Source organism: Pichia membranifaciens, assembly GCF_001661235.1.
Source record: "Pichia membranifaciens NRRL Y-2026 unplaced genomic scaffold PICMEscaffold_2, whole genome shotgun sequence".
Classification (NCBI taxonomy): Eukaryota; Fungi; Ascomycota; class Pichiomycetes; order Pichiales; family Pichiaceae; genus Pichia; species Pichia membranifaciens.
The window spans coordinates 416,902-430,395 of NW_017566983.1; the positions used below are offsets into that span (position 1 = coordinate 416,902).

The 13,494-nt window shown below is 40.5% G+C and overlaps 7 protein-coding genes across 7 annotated transcripts; 3 read left to right on the top strand and 4 right to left on the bottom strand.

Annotated features, from left to right (window-relative positions):
- Positions 1-107: 107 nt before the first annotated feature.
- PICMEDRAFT_108694 (hypothetical protein) lies at positions 108-2,466 on the top strand. The gene has a single exon (XM_019159723.1). The coding sequence runs from the start codon at positions 441-443 to the stop codon at positions 2,400-2,402; it is 1,962 nt and encodes a 653-aa protein (XP_019018318.1). The 5' UTR covers positions 108-440; the 3' UTR covers positions 2,403-2,466.
- PICMEDRAFT_15188 (hypothetical protein) lies at positions 2,392-2,934 on the bottom strand. Its single transcript, XM_019160706.1, has one exon. It carries the CDS (start codon positions 2,884-2,886, stop codon positions 2,530-2,532), a length of 357 nt encoding a protein of 118 aa, XP_019018319.1. The 5' UTR covers positions 2,887-2,934; the 3' UTR covers positions 2,392-2,529.
- A 208-nt stretch (positions 2,935-3,142) lies between these two features.
- PICMEDRAFT_15189 (hypothetical protein) lies at positions 3,143-7,053 on the top strand. The gene has a single exon (XM_019160707.1). The coding sequence runs from the start codon at positions 3,241-3,243 to the stop codon at positions 6,985-6,987; it is 3,747 nt and encodes a 1,248-aa protein (XP_019018320.1). The 5' UTR covers positions 3,143-3,240; the 3' UTR covers positions 6,988-7,053.
- On the bottom strand, positions 6,982-8,176 carry PICMEDRAFT_15192 (hypothetical protein). The gene has a single exon (XM_019160708.1). It carries the CDS (start codon positions 8,025-8,027, stop codon positions 7,032-7,034), a length of 996 nt encoding a protein of 331 aa, XP_019018321.1. The 5' UTR covers positions 8,028-8,176; the 3' UTR covers positions 6,982-7,031.
- Positions 8,177-8,392: 216 nt separating this feature from the next.
- On the top strand, positions 8,393-8,635 carry PICMEDRAFT_31275 (hypothetical protein; the record flags this gene model as incomplete). Its single annotated transcript, XM_019162686.1, has 1 exon — positions 8,393-8,635. One exon carries the CDS (start codon positions 8,393-8,395, stop codon positions 8,633-8,635), a length of 243 nt encoding a protein of 80 aa, XP_019018322.1.
- Positions 8,636-8,966: 331 nt separating this feature from the next.
- Positions 8,967-10,283, bottom strand: PICMEDRAFT_71308 (hypothetical protein; the record flags this gene model as incomplete). The annotated part of the gene is made up of 1 exon (XM_019163887.1): positions 8,967-10,283. One exon carries the CDS (start codon positions 10,281-10,283, stop codon positions 8,967-8,969), a length of 1,317 nt encoding a protein of 438 aa, XP_019018323.1.
- Positions 10,284-10,954: 671 nt separating this feature from the next.
- Positions 10,955-13,489, bottom strand: PICMEDRAFT_15196 (hypothetical protein). Its single transcript, XM_019160709.1, has one exon. It carries the CDS (start codon positions 13,412-13,414, stop codon positions 11,048-11,050), a length of 2,367 nt encoding a protein of 788 aa, XP_019018324.1. The 5' UTR covers positions 13,415-13,489; the 3' UTR covers positions 10,955-11,047.
- Positions 13,490-13,494: the final 5 nt, after the last annotated feature.

Genomic DNA, 13,494 nt, shown 5'->3' on the forward strand with positions numbered 1-13,494 from the left:
TTCAGCAGTCGAGAGTTGAGCTGTCAAAAAACGTTGAGTTCCCTCATGGAATATTTTCGCTTCACATCAAATCCATTTTCTGAGATACCCTTTCTATCAATAGGAGTGGAATCACGGTAGAAATAAACCTGGCCTACTCTCTCAGTCAAAGTAAAGCTCCATTAATGGAAACTAGATACGGACTTGAGCTGGTTCTTAGGTTGCTGCTTCAGTTGTTGATCGGATTGTTTCTCTGCTACGCCCCCACAGCTCAACAATATATAAGCAATTCATTATTGTTTCGTCTTTTCCTTGTCATTGTCTCTCTAACTTCAGCTTACACCGAGTTATATAGACTGATTAACCATTTATTTGTACAAAGGTTAGACATTGATATCTTGCAATCTTCAATCGTCCTTTTCAATAGACGAAACTCGATAAATTGTGATCACGATCAATAGATGATGCATTCGGATAGAGAGTTGAAGTCAGAGGCTCAAGATACTGTGTCCCTGTTTTGGCCTAATGACATTCATCTAGAGGATGATGAAGAGAAATATGTCATTCTTGGGTACATAATTAACCGTTTCAAGATGGTCATAGTTGACGTGATAAAAAGAGATGAATTTAAAGAGCTTAATGGCAAAGTAGAAAGAACTATTTTGAAGAAACTTGAAATCATTGGAACCATCAACTTCAGATCAAAAAAACTGAACAGTAAAATGATGTACTATGATTTCGTGCATGATAAACTCTTAGTGTCTTCTAATGAAGTCTTAATATATTTCAAGCCTCCAAAGTCGTGGAAATTAGAATATTACTCTTTGGACCCTATTACAATCAATATATTTTGGAACAATAACGATCAGGCCAGAAGCATGGTTTTTGAAAAGTTCACAACTGATGAATACAATAAAAAGATGAATTATCATTGGACGGATAAGGGTAAAGAAAATGGAAACAAGAATGAAATGAGAGAGGTGCTACGTATGATTAACCTAACAAATTTTATTAGATCGAAAATCAACCCTACAATCAGTACATCGGTATTCCCAAAAATGCGCAGTGACCTGAAAGCATCTTTGGAACTAATATTCACCATAGTTTCATTCCTTTATAACCTTTTGATACAAAAGATGTGTTACTTGATCAGTAATTTATTGACATACCCATTCTTTAAGCTAAAATACAAATTACCTGACGACGAACGATATCCGATTGGTGTCTCTTTTGTTTTGATTTCTTATTCATTTCATCAGTTGAATTTTAGAATTCGACAGTTTTACAACTTGCCTCTTCAATTCAACAAATTGAAGTTTTCGAAAACAGAAGGTGAAGCTTCAATTTTAAAAGGAACCAGATTTTCCCCAAGTGAGTACATCAAGTTTTACAATACAGTGTGGCTAATTATTAATGACCTTTTCCTGGGCGTCATCTTTTCCAATGTTTTGAGAGCAAATCATGATTTCATTGTAAGCGCATTTCAGAGCTATATACCACTTTATGAAGCTCTCCTCAGTAATACCATCAGTTGGTTGATGAATTCGCCAGCAGGTTTCAAGTTGAACAACGAACTTGCCTCCTTTCTAGGACAATTGATTTTTTGGGTCTTGGATCTTTGGCGAAGTACTACATTGAGGTGGATTCAGTCAAATATTGGTGAGCTATTACAGATGGTAGAAATTCTAACAAGATATTGCGGGCTCTCGTTATTCCTATCGATGTCGCTAGACTTGACCAACATCTTCTTCTTGAACATATATGGATTTTACGTTGCTTGTACACGGCTCTATAGCTGGCAGCTAAATATTGTAAGGTCATTATTCAGGTTGTTCTACGGTAAGAAATACAATATATTGAGAAACAGAGTGGATTCAAATGACTATGAATTTGATCAGCTTATGCTTGGAATTATCATCTTCACAATATTGATATATTTGCTGCCAACCGTTTTCATTTTTTACCTAACGTTTGTTCTGGCAAGACTGACAATTCTTTTCGTTTCTTCCGTTCTCAAGTTTTTACTAATCTCATTGAACCACATACCGATAGTGGTGTTACTTTTGAAACTCAAAAACCAAGAGAGGCTACCTGCAGGTCTCCTTTTAGATGTGCAGCGTAGCGGTTTTCACCTAAAATCAAGATCTTTGACGATGAAACAGATCTATAGAAGCCACATGAATTCAATGCTCAGGTTCAATCTTTTCAATTTGAACCATCAAACGATTTTCGAGCAAGTCAAATCCTACAACCTGAAAACTACTATTCATACCAACTACGTGAGTGACAGCGATTTTGAACATGAAAAGTATCGCATGTCTGATGTAGTGGCAAATTGGAAACGTGTTTCAATAATGAATTTGATAAAAATTGTCCTTTTTGGTGAAACCATTAAGGATTACGATTATAAAAGAATGTTCTGATAAGTGTGTATTTGTTGTATTTGTATATTATAGAGTAATAATCATAAGATAGTAGTTTATTATACATTTGGAAACTATTTTTTGTATATACATGGATGTAGCTTGGTCGTCTTTACGAATAAAGAGATCATTTCTTCTTCTTTTTGCTTGCAGCTTCCCTGATCTTCTTCGGAGAACCTTTACCTCTTCTTTTAAGGTCTTCCACTCTTTCCATTCTGTAGGCTTCTGGTTCATTGATGACTCTGAACCCTGGCGTGCTCAAAGATCTGGCAACTTTCGCAATAGATGGGAAGTCAGAAGGTCCATAATACTTGGACAGAGTTTGACCTTTCAATGGGGCAGTCAATATCTTGGCACCAGTTTTCATCTTTGTAGGGTTGAATGTGGTTCTGAATACCTGACATTGGAGCTGTTCAAGTTGGAACAACTTCTGTTTTGAAGGAGTAACAAGCTGTTTAGCAGCACCTTTGATGACGGTAGACATGGTTGTGGGGTAGCTACTGACAGCTAATGGATGGGGGAAGCTTGAAACTGCACTTAAGTACCCGACGTTATACCGTGGTACTTAGAAACCTCTTCACCACCTCTTTTTCTCACCGCAAACTCTTTTTCGCCGACAGAGCGAGACTTCAACTTCTCCCGCGTTTCGTTTGAAACAAAACGAGAAGAAACATATTGTAAGAAAGAGAATCTTAGTTGAGTGATCTCACCCACTCGCTGGTTAATTAGATTCAACAACTAAAAGATTGAAGTACAGGGGTGCAGGTCAATATGACTATACTAGGCTAAGTGTGGTATACAGGGAAAACAGCAAATTCTCAAAAAAGGGTAATCAATGATGTCATCGGTAGACCCTAAACTCAAACAAATTGTTGAGATTACCAACAACTTGGAAAACTTCATTCCGTATGCTACTTTTTTTGTCACTCAATGGCCACCATTTCCCTCTCCTGGTATGCTCTCTCCTGATGGGGACGGCTGGCGGTGGTTAGATTTTCCATACAAAGAAATAGACGGGCTATCTCCAATACTCAGAAGTTTTAGGCTGTTAGTTAGAAAGGCTTATTGCCGGTTAACGTATAAGGTTTTTGATAAGTGTCCACAAATACTTGTTGTTCGAGCCTATCTATTTCCTCTCTCCTCCGCTCACTCCGAGATCATTGAATACTATAGGGAACATTTTTTCCGATTCAAACGACCTGTCTGTTGGCTCGAGAAAAGATGTTTACTGATATTAGAGAATCTTTTAACATTGGCTGATTTCAGCGCTCAGGCATTCAATTTGAATACTGAGCAAGACCTGGTGAGTTATCTTGAAACGCACAAAATTGCGCTAATTAATGCAATGGTTAAAAGTGACTCAAATGTGGAGGAATTAAAAAAGGTTACTTCTGAAATCTTGAATTTTCATCTGGAAAGAATAGTAGAAGGAAGATCGCTGGAAATTCAAAACTTTCACTCCGCCAACTCGGCGTTGCATCAGTCTTTTTTGAACAGGCTCAATAGAATTTATGCAAACATTCAATCCCCTGCAATGGTAAATCAATCTTTTCAAGATGAGGATATGCGTCGAGTTTATGATAAGATCGAAAATGATGAAATTGATGGATTCAAAAGTCAGCTTTACAATTTCCAGAAGAGGTCTGTAATGAAAATGCTAGAAAGAGAATCATTCCAGACACCCCAGTTAATGCCAAATATCATCGAAATCAAGAAAGGTCCGAAAAAAGGTAAAGTATTCTATAACATAAGTCATCTTCTTCCGACTTTGGATCCGCCTTTCTATCTGACTCCTAAAGGGGGTATATTGGCTGAGAATATGGGGTTAGGCAAAACATGTATTTGTTTGGCTTTGATATGCATATCAAAGTTCCAAATATCTGAAATTCCAGATACTTACCGTGATATGAAACTTCATGATACCAACTACAATTCCAGTAAATCCGAAGGCGTGCGCAGTTTATTTGACATTTGTATTGGATTTGTCGCTCAAAATTCCATACCTTGGAAAGAGTATTACGATGATTTCCCGTCAAACATAACCAAGCGGTTAGAATCCACAATCGGCTATTTTCAGAAAGTGGAGAGTAGGACTGGTTTAAGAAAGACTAGATCGTCGCTTCATGCTGAAAATTGTAAGACTTCTTCTAGTTATAAAAAACTTTATTTATCTTCCACCACATTGATCGTCTTGCCGGATAATTTATTTCATCAGTGGAGAGTTGAAATATTCAAGCATGTCGAAAAAAACTTTTTGAATGTTTTGGAAATTTCTACTTCAGAGCAAAGTAATGTCTTGAAAGCTGCTCACATTCGTGAACTCTTAAGTAATGACATCATTTTGATTTCAAACAGCGTTTTTTCTAAACAGTTTGAATCCGCAAATTCGGTTTTGAGGAATGTATTTTGGAAACGTTTGATCATTGATGAAGGACATTCTATGAACTCCAAAACCTCACGGGCTGTCTTATTGACCAAAGATTTGATGTATGAAAGGATGTGGGCCATAACTGGTACTCCAACATCCGGTTTAACAAATTTGCACATAGAAGACGATTCTCAAGAGTACTCGATTCAAAAACAATTTGATCCCAAGCAAGATTTGATGAAGGTTGGATCTATGGTGTCAAGCTTTTTCAAAATCAAGCCATGGGCCTCAAATGGGAAGTTATGGACAAACACTATAGTAAAACCTTTCGAGAGAAATGAATTCAGTATCGACTTGCAGATTGCCAAATTTTTAGAGCAGCTAATAGTCAAGCATGCGATATCAGATGTTGAAAGTGATATAAAGTTACCAGTCTTACATCACAAACCAATTTTCTTAGATCCTTCACATTTCGACAAATTATCAATCAACCTTTTCATTGCTGTTCTAGCAACTAATGCTGTCACCTCCGAGCGAAAAGGGGTAGACTTCATGTTTGATCCTACCAACAAAAATGATTTGAGGAGACTAGTTTCTAACCTTCAAAAAGGAACTTTTTATTGGACTGGCTTTAGTATAAATGATGTCGAAAATCTACTAAATATCTGTGTTTATTCCTTGCGGGAAAATCAAGTCAAGTATGCCAAAGAGGATAGGAAATTGCTGCAAAATTCTATATTTATTTCCAAGCTTGCACTTTCTGACATGCGTTGGAGGTCGGTTACAACAGTTCATGAAATGGGCTACTATGTTTCATCATTACCCAGAGCAATAGTCGAAGATTTTTCACTGGTACGATATCGTGATAATATATCAGTTTACGGGTACCCTCATCTGATATCGGTTCAGAAGTTTTTCTACAGAAATCGTATCATCAAAAACAATGAGGACCTTCAGGTAAAGGTGCAGAAGCAATCATCTGAATTTTGGGCCGGATACTGGAAGAATATGAAGGGAGACACAAAGGGTAAAGGCGTTAAAACAACTAGAGCTTTAGGTAACAAAGAAGACTATAAAGCGTTTGAGCTGTCTGACGTGCAAGAAGTTTCCCATCTTCCTTCTTGGGTAGAAACTTTCAACCCTTTACTAGAGGAAGCGCTTTTGTACGAGACCTCATCCGGGAATGTGGGTTCACTCGGGAATAGACCGGCAGAACCTGACTCGAAGTCTAAAGTCAATGGATCTTTCAGAATTTCTGATAAGTTCAACGTGGGATCAAATATGAGAAATGCCACTATTGTGGGCACTATGTCCAGCAAGTTAAATTACTTGACAATGAGATTATTGGAAAATCAAATTCAAAGTTTTAAGAGTATAGTATTTTATGAATTTGAAAATTCGGCATACTATCTCACTGAATTTTTAGATTTGTTGGGTATGAATTATTTGATGTACTCTTCTTATATCAAGATAAGTGATCGATCAAACAATCTAGCTCAGTTCGATCGGTGGGATCCGGGAAAGAATGAAGGAGAGGGGATGGCATTAATAATGGACTTGAAGCTGGCGTCACACGGGTTGACAATAATTGCAGCAACACATGTCTTTTTCATCAATCCTGTCTGGAATCAATCTATTGAGGCTCAGGCCATCAAAAGAGCGCATAGAATTGGACAGATGAAAGAGGTTTTTGTTGAAACACTTATTCTAGAAAACACATTGGAAGAAGAGATGTACAGAATGCGGGACGACGTTAAGGACTCCAGTAGTCTGGAATTGATTGACCATAGCAGAATAAAGGACTATATTATGAAGTTCCCATTTCTCAAGATGTATGCTGATGGTAAGTTTGAGGATGAGTATGCTAAGCTTACTGTGTCTACAGGCATCACTGGTGACCTTGCTAGCCCAACGGAGGGTTCAAACATCGACGATGGTATTGAATTAAAACATGCAACAAGTGAATATATACCTGATAAGATAAGTCGGAAATGGACTTTACCGCTGTTCACAAAGCATAACTTGAACAAGTTGTCAATGAGTGAGAAGCAGGGTATCAAACGCCGTTTTGATAACATCGAAGACTTGGAAAACGAGGCCATAGTTGATACTGAAGGTGGAACTTTGGGAGGTGATATTGGCGACAGAAGCCATACTTCAGTTTTGTTTGACAAACTCCGTAGTAAAAGGAAAGGAAAAGTGAGGTTTATGGTATAGACTGTGTATTAGACTTTGAAGTGGATGATAATAGTACAAAGAGATTACAAGTTTCTAATAATTATAGAGCCGTCCGCAGATGCCGATAGCAATTGGTTGTTGATTTCCGAATAATCAACATCTAAAACTGTTGTCTGGTGGCCATCCAACCTGTTAATGAGTTTCCTGCTTGCAAATTCCCAAACGTATGTGAATCCATCGTTTGACCCCGAGATGACGTTCAGCAGCTCGCTAGACTCGCTTGATGGATCGGGTATAAGGATGGACCTCACCAACCAGTCGTCTTCAGAGGAGGTCGGTCCGTCAAAAACGTATGGCTTCGCTCTACTTCGAGCCGTGTTTCTTCCCGAGTCTGGGAGTATTCTTGCATCGAAGTACTTGACAGTGCCATCGATCGACTTACTGAGAAGATACGACTCATCTGGAGAAAGGGAAAGAGAGGTGACGTTATTTGAGTGAGGCTTGCCTTCAGACCACGACTGGGTCAGTTTCCTCGCATCAAAGCAATACACAGTCGGGTCTATCCCCGCAAAGTAGAAGCGCTCTGCCTCTTCGTCTATGCAGCAGGTTAGTATGGGTAGGTTTGCGACAGGGGAATCGACTTCTGCCGTGCAATACTTCGACCGCCTGTCCCACAGCCTCACTTTCCCATCGTCGCAACACGTCAGCAGTGTGTCCCTCTTCGAAAGGGACATCTGGTTCACGCATGCCGGGTGGTGGAACGTCTTTATTTTGGCATTTTTGTTCAAATCGAAGATTGTCGCAGTGTGGTCTGCAGAAGATATAAACAGGTGAGAATCCTCCAACCTCGACCACTGTAGCCAAGTCAACGCTGAGTCACAAACATGTTCTTCGTAAACGCCTCCAGCACCGCCGGCCTCTGTTTTCTCCTCGTCGTCGCCCTCCTCTGTGTCCAGCTTCTCTAGGTTCCACAGCTTGACCGTGCAGTCCGTTCCTCCCGACGCTATAAAGGAGCCATCCTCGTTGAACTTCGCCGTGTAGATCGGCCCGGAGTGTGCGTCCAGCTTCACGTCATCCATTCTTCCGCTGACCCTCTTTCAGGCTCTGTATATCTCCCGTCCATGCTGTTTTATCTTCTTTCCTCCTCTAGAAGGGTGCAATGGCCTATTCATGCTGTCAAGACCACTCAAAACTGTGGCGTCTGGGCCGATCGACCCGTCTGCCAAGAGAGGCGCGTGTCATCTGGCAATTGGCTCAGATTTTCCATTGGCCGGCCGTGGGGTGAGCAGGCGGAGAGGCAGGCAGGGAGAGAGCACGAGGGCGGGGAAGGGGCAGACGGGTGTTAAGATGACGGAGCATAGACGGTGCAAGGACGATAGGTCTGTGAGCCAGATAAGAGAGCAGAGGAGTATTTGAACGAACAAACAAAAACCAAGAAATAAATATGTTTGCTAGAAGAGCATTGACTGCTGTCCCAAGAAGAATTATCTCCGTCAGAGCATACTCTGAAGGTGCCACCGGTTCCACCAGATCCGACGGCTCCTCCGACTCTTTCACCAAGAGAGAGAAGGCACAAGAAGACTTCTACATCAAGAAGCACCAAGCTGAACAAATTGCTGCTTTGAAGGAACAATTGGCCAAGCAAAAGACCCAATTGGAAGAGCTGGAAAAGACCATCAAGAACTAAGCATGGTGGGTTTTGTCTGATTGCGACTTCCGTTCTGATTACCATCCTGATCCACGAATACAATACTATACAATTCCATATTGCGTTGGCGCTAATTGACTACATTCTGCAAGGAGGGGACCAGTGTGGTTTTGCCTCCTTCCACCAGTGTGTCTATATATATGTGTAATTCTATTATCACAACTACTATTTCTACCCGTATGTATGGTCTACATAGCAGAATTTTAACGATGATTATTTATTTATTAAGATTTGATATACCAAATTCACTACAAAGTGAAAAAGACGGAAGAGTGATTAATGTACTTGTTTGTGGGGCGGAGAGGAGCTGTCAGTTCAAACGTGGTCTCTTGACGTTGTCCAAGGAAGCTTGGTCCTCGTCCACGATGGCTGGGCCTTCGGTGGCACCCATTCTTGGAGTGGAAACATCGGCGTGGTAGTCCTTGATGATGGAGTCGACATCGTCAATGTTCAATGGTCTGATGTCGCCAAGCTTCTTGATCTTGTTGGTGACCTCCTTGACCTGGTCATCGGTCAAGTTCAAGTTCAACTGCTCAACTCTGGACTTGATGGCATTCCAACCGGTCAATCTGTTGGCAAAGTGGATGTATCTGGTCAAACCGAAATCCGCAGGGCTCAAGATCTCGTATGTGGATGGGTTGGCCAAAATGGCTTTAGCGTGAATACCCGCCTTGTGGGTGAAAGCACAGAAACCTGTGATCGGGTTGTTGAAAGGAATGTTCACCTGGACGGCGTCGGCAACCAGGTTCTCCAAGTCTCTCAACTTGTGTAGCTTGTATTTGCTCAGAACGTACTCCCTGTCGGCAGCAATCATTCTGGCCATCAATCCACCAAGCGGAGTGATACCGTTTCTTTCACCGAGACCCAACACGGAGACGTCGATCAACTTGGCACCTGCCTCTAGAGCCGTGTAGGAGTTGGCAATGGCACAACCGGTATCGTTATGGAAATGGCATTCGATGTCACAGGAGACAACAGACTTCAACGTTTTCACCAACTCGTAAACTTGTCTTGGGTTGGCACAACCAACAGTGTCGGCAATACCGACTCTGTTGACACCGATCTTGTCGACAGTTTTGTAGATGTTCAAAAGGTCGACAATGTCTGATCTGAACGAGTCCTCACTGGAAAATCTGATCTCAATGCCCTTGCTCTTGACAAATTCAATGACCTCGATCGCACTCTTGGTGATGTACGACATGTCCTTACCGTGGGAGAACTGTCTCAAGAACTGGGAAGTGCCAATCACTACATCGACACCGTCGACTCCAGTTTCAACAGCAACCCTTGCGTCATCCATGTGACACCGTATGTGTGTTAAGATCTTGGCCTTCAATCCTAACTTGCAGATTGCCTCACAATCGGCCCTCGATTGCTCAGAAGCAACAGGCGAGGTAAGCTCAATGTAGTCAACACCAAAATCGTCCAAAGCTTTAGCGATTTCGATCTTCTTTTCAGTAGTGAAGAAGGCGTTCGCAAATTGCTCACCTTCTCTCAAAGTAGACTCGATAAGCTGGAACGAGCGAACATTTGACAAGTAATCGCTAGGATTTGGTCCGTAAGGGTTGACTTGGACCTTTTTGTGTTGCTCCTCTGAGACTTTCTGATACTCTTTCATGTCAGACATTTTATGTATCTCGCAGTGTGCAGCCAAGTATGGAGTGTCGCTGTGGAGACTATGTGCAGAAAGAAGGAGCAAAGAAAGCATTAAGCCAAGTTATGACGACAAAGCAGCTCTGCACTTATCAGAATTTTCAGTCATTCATTCTACGGAAGACTCACCCAAACCGGCGAATCGCACTTCCGCGGTGGGTAAGCCCTGGGAGGTGAAAACGGAGCGAAAATACGGGGAAGGAGAGAAGCCACATAACAGCAGTCGCGGTGCGACAGAAAAAAGGTCGTTACGCTTGTCTATCATAGCTGACTCTGGAAGATATATTGGAAGAAGCAGAAGAGGTGAAATAAAGGGAGAAGAGAATAGGAGGCAACTCTTTGATGACTGCCTAAGAAATAAAAGTGTTTTGTGTCCTGAGAGTAAAAGTTGAGATTGTACTGTGTTGAAATTTTTTAAATAACATTGGTACTCAACGACTTTCAAAAAAACCAAAACCACTGCTTTCAGCTTCTTTTCAACTAAAATGTGGAGTATATTCAGCAAAAGCCTAATAATGCACACACAACACCACCAACACTTGTGTACATTTCACAGATTGCAAAAGGTATCAGGTTTCCATCCTTAAGCTCGGGTTTAACAATCATTGCATCCACAACAAAGTGGCTGTCGTACCTGTCTCATTCATGCTTCTTTGAATCTTACAAGTTGATGGCGGAATACTGTATTAGTGCTGCAGAGAATAAAAAATTACATAAAAAATTACAGGAGAAGAAGTATTACGATAGATAATTGTACCCTGTACCATCATCATCTCTGGCGAGGTACTGCTCGTCCAACAAAACCTCGATTGCTTTCTTGATCTCACTGACTGTTGGCTTAAACCTGTCGATTATTTGATACACCTCGGTTATCAAATTCTCGTGCTTCAGATGCTTTCTCGCCTTCATGATTCTGACAATCCCTGCTTTCAACAACTCGTGTTTACGTCTCTCAATCTCCTCATTGGTCTCCTTATCTTCAGTACGGGCATCGACCTGCTTGACCGCCGAAAAATTGACCTTTAACTTCTTAGACGTATACTCCGTAACAATCGTGAACATCGTAGTAGACTTCAACAAGTTTTTCTCCCCGCTCGGGTTTTGAATGATCAACTTATTCTTTATAAATGGAACCATATGATTCTTGAAAACTTCTGCAGGTAACGCGGTCTTTTCCAATAGATAAGCTGCACTTAAAGAGTCCTCTTCTTGGAAGCATGATAATATAGCGTACTGGAATAATGAGACTGTGAATAAATATGGCGGCTTTCCAGGTTTCGAAATATTCGCCTTGATTTCAATCTTGGATCTGTTCCAAACCCAGTTCAACTGTCTACCATTGTGCCTTTCTTTATAAAGCCTGGTGAACAATTCTTCGGTCGGAATCAACTCTGCTGGTAAAATGAAAGACTCGTTGTTGTTTCTGAAAATTGAGCCCCATGACGCAGTATCCAATATTTTAGGCTCTAAATCACCAACACATTCTTTGGAGTCTATGCTTTTCTTACTTACCAAATCTTTATATGCGACACCGAGATTCTTAGAAACTCTTATATCGTTGAACATGTTTGTGATTTTATTTGTGTATTCAACACTGTTGGCTGTTTTCAGTCTCTGTATTATGAGCTCTTCGTTCTCTTCATCTTCAGGAGACGAATTGTTGAATAACAATCTCTTTGATAAACATCTTCTATACCAAATTTCAAAACTTTCCTTATCCTCCAAAAATTTGAAAATGGTTATAATTTCATCAATGTTCATATCATCACTCTTCCCTCTCAAATACTCATCACAATATTTTGCCAACAATTCGGGAGTTTTGGATTTTGATCTGGATGTTGGTGTGGCAATTATATTGTAGTTTATAAACTTTTGGGACGCACTATCCAGTGCTTTGGTGAATGCTGCATTATTGTCAAATGAGACTTGGACAACTGTTTTGTATTGCTTATATACTTTCAACAATGACTTGATGTAAAGGTTTGGATCAATAGATCCTATCGGCTTCTTAACTTTGACTTTCGAAGACTTATTAGCGCTGTTATTTATGCTACTCAGATAGCTTTCGTTAAGAAGGTTAAACTCTTCGTCTGCTTTTTTCTTGAATTGTACAATTTCTTCAGCACCTTGGTTTTCGATGTATTTTTGAAATACTTCCAACAAAGGCGGTAAGGTTAGAGGTACTCTTTTGAGGAGTATGTTAACTTTCTTGATGTCGTCATAACGCTCCTGGTCTAGTAAGTTGGGCAACTCGTTCCTTATCTTTTCTTGGTGATCTTGGATCAAAACGTTGTTGAGAACATCGTTCAAAGGTTTCCGTGTATGATCGTTCAAATCTTCTAAATTTTTCATTTCTTCATCAATTCTTTGAAGCGCTTTATTTATATAATTGACAACACCATTTGCATTAATGTAGTGCGCAGATTCCAAAGCATAGAAATTGTGAGTGTCAGTCAAGAATCTTTTCTCGAAATCGTTGATGTAAACAGATAGGTTTTGCTTCTTCAAATCATTGGCATCAAAACCCAATAAGACAAAAGACTTGATAGCGATATCCAAATCTTTAATTGTTGTGGCAACACCCTGCCTGTTGAATTGTATCTGCTCCATTATTTCGTTCATCAATATTGACAAGTTTGGGTGAAATTTGTAATCTCTCCACGATAACAAACACAAACTGAAAATATCGTAAACATCACGATGCCCGCTTGATCTCTCCTTTGTCACCCAGTATCTATTTAGATAATCCATCACATCGTTTAAGCGCTTCGATCCGATCAAGTACCTTTGCCATGATCTGATATAATATTGGACGAAGGACTCATTATCTCTTTGTTTGGCGTTTAACAAATAGTCTTTCAAAAATTCTTTTATCCTTTCGTATAAATCACTCCCCACCAAACGCACAGTGGAGTTACTGTTGCTGCCGCCACCAATGCTGTTTCTGTGTGATCTTTTTGATGATGCCGTGCAGTAGTTATACACTTTCGTGTACGTGTTGGTATACATCAACGAGTCCAACGACGAATTTTTGTCGTCGCCCAGGATAATATGCAAGGAAGGCTCGATACTTTCCCAGGTACTTTCCAGAAAGGTGTCCTCCATGCTGTATCTGCTGTGTGTTTTACTCCGTGCAATCCGGTATCTTTGTCCTTGTCTGATCTGTGTTTCTGATCTCCGTTAGC

Bases quoted from the DNA above. Each gene is read 5' to 3' on its own strand.
- PICMEDRAFT_15192 (XM_019160708.1), bottom strand. From the start codon at position 8,027: ATGGATGACGTGAAGCTGGACGCACACTCCGGGCCGATCTACACGGCG.
- PICMEDRAFT_15188 (XM_019160706.1), bottom strand. From the start codon at position 2,886: ATGTCTACCGTCATCAAAGGTGCTGCTAAACAGCTTGTTACTCCTTCA.
- PICMEDRAFT_108694 (XM_019159723.1), top strand. From the start codon at position 441: ATGATGCATTCGGATAGAGAGTTGAAGTCAGAGGCTCAAGATACTGTG.
- PICMEDRAFT_15189 (XM_019160707.1), top strand. From the start codon at position 3,241: ATGTCATCGGTAGACCCTAAACTCAAACAAATTGTTGAGATTACCAAC.
- PICMEDRAFT_15196 (XM_019160709.1), bottom strand. From the start codon at position 13,414: ATGGAGGACACCTTTCTGGAAAGTACCTGGGAAAGTATCGAGCCTTCC.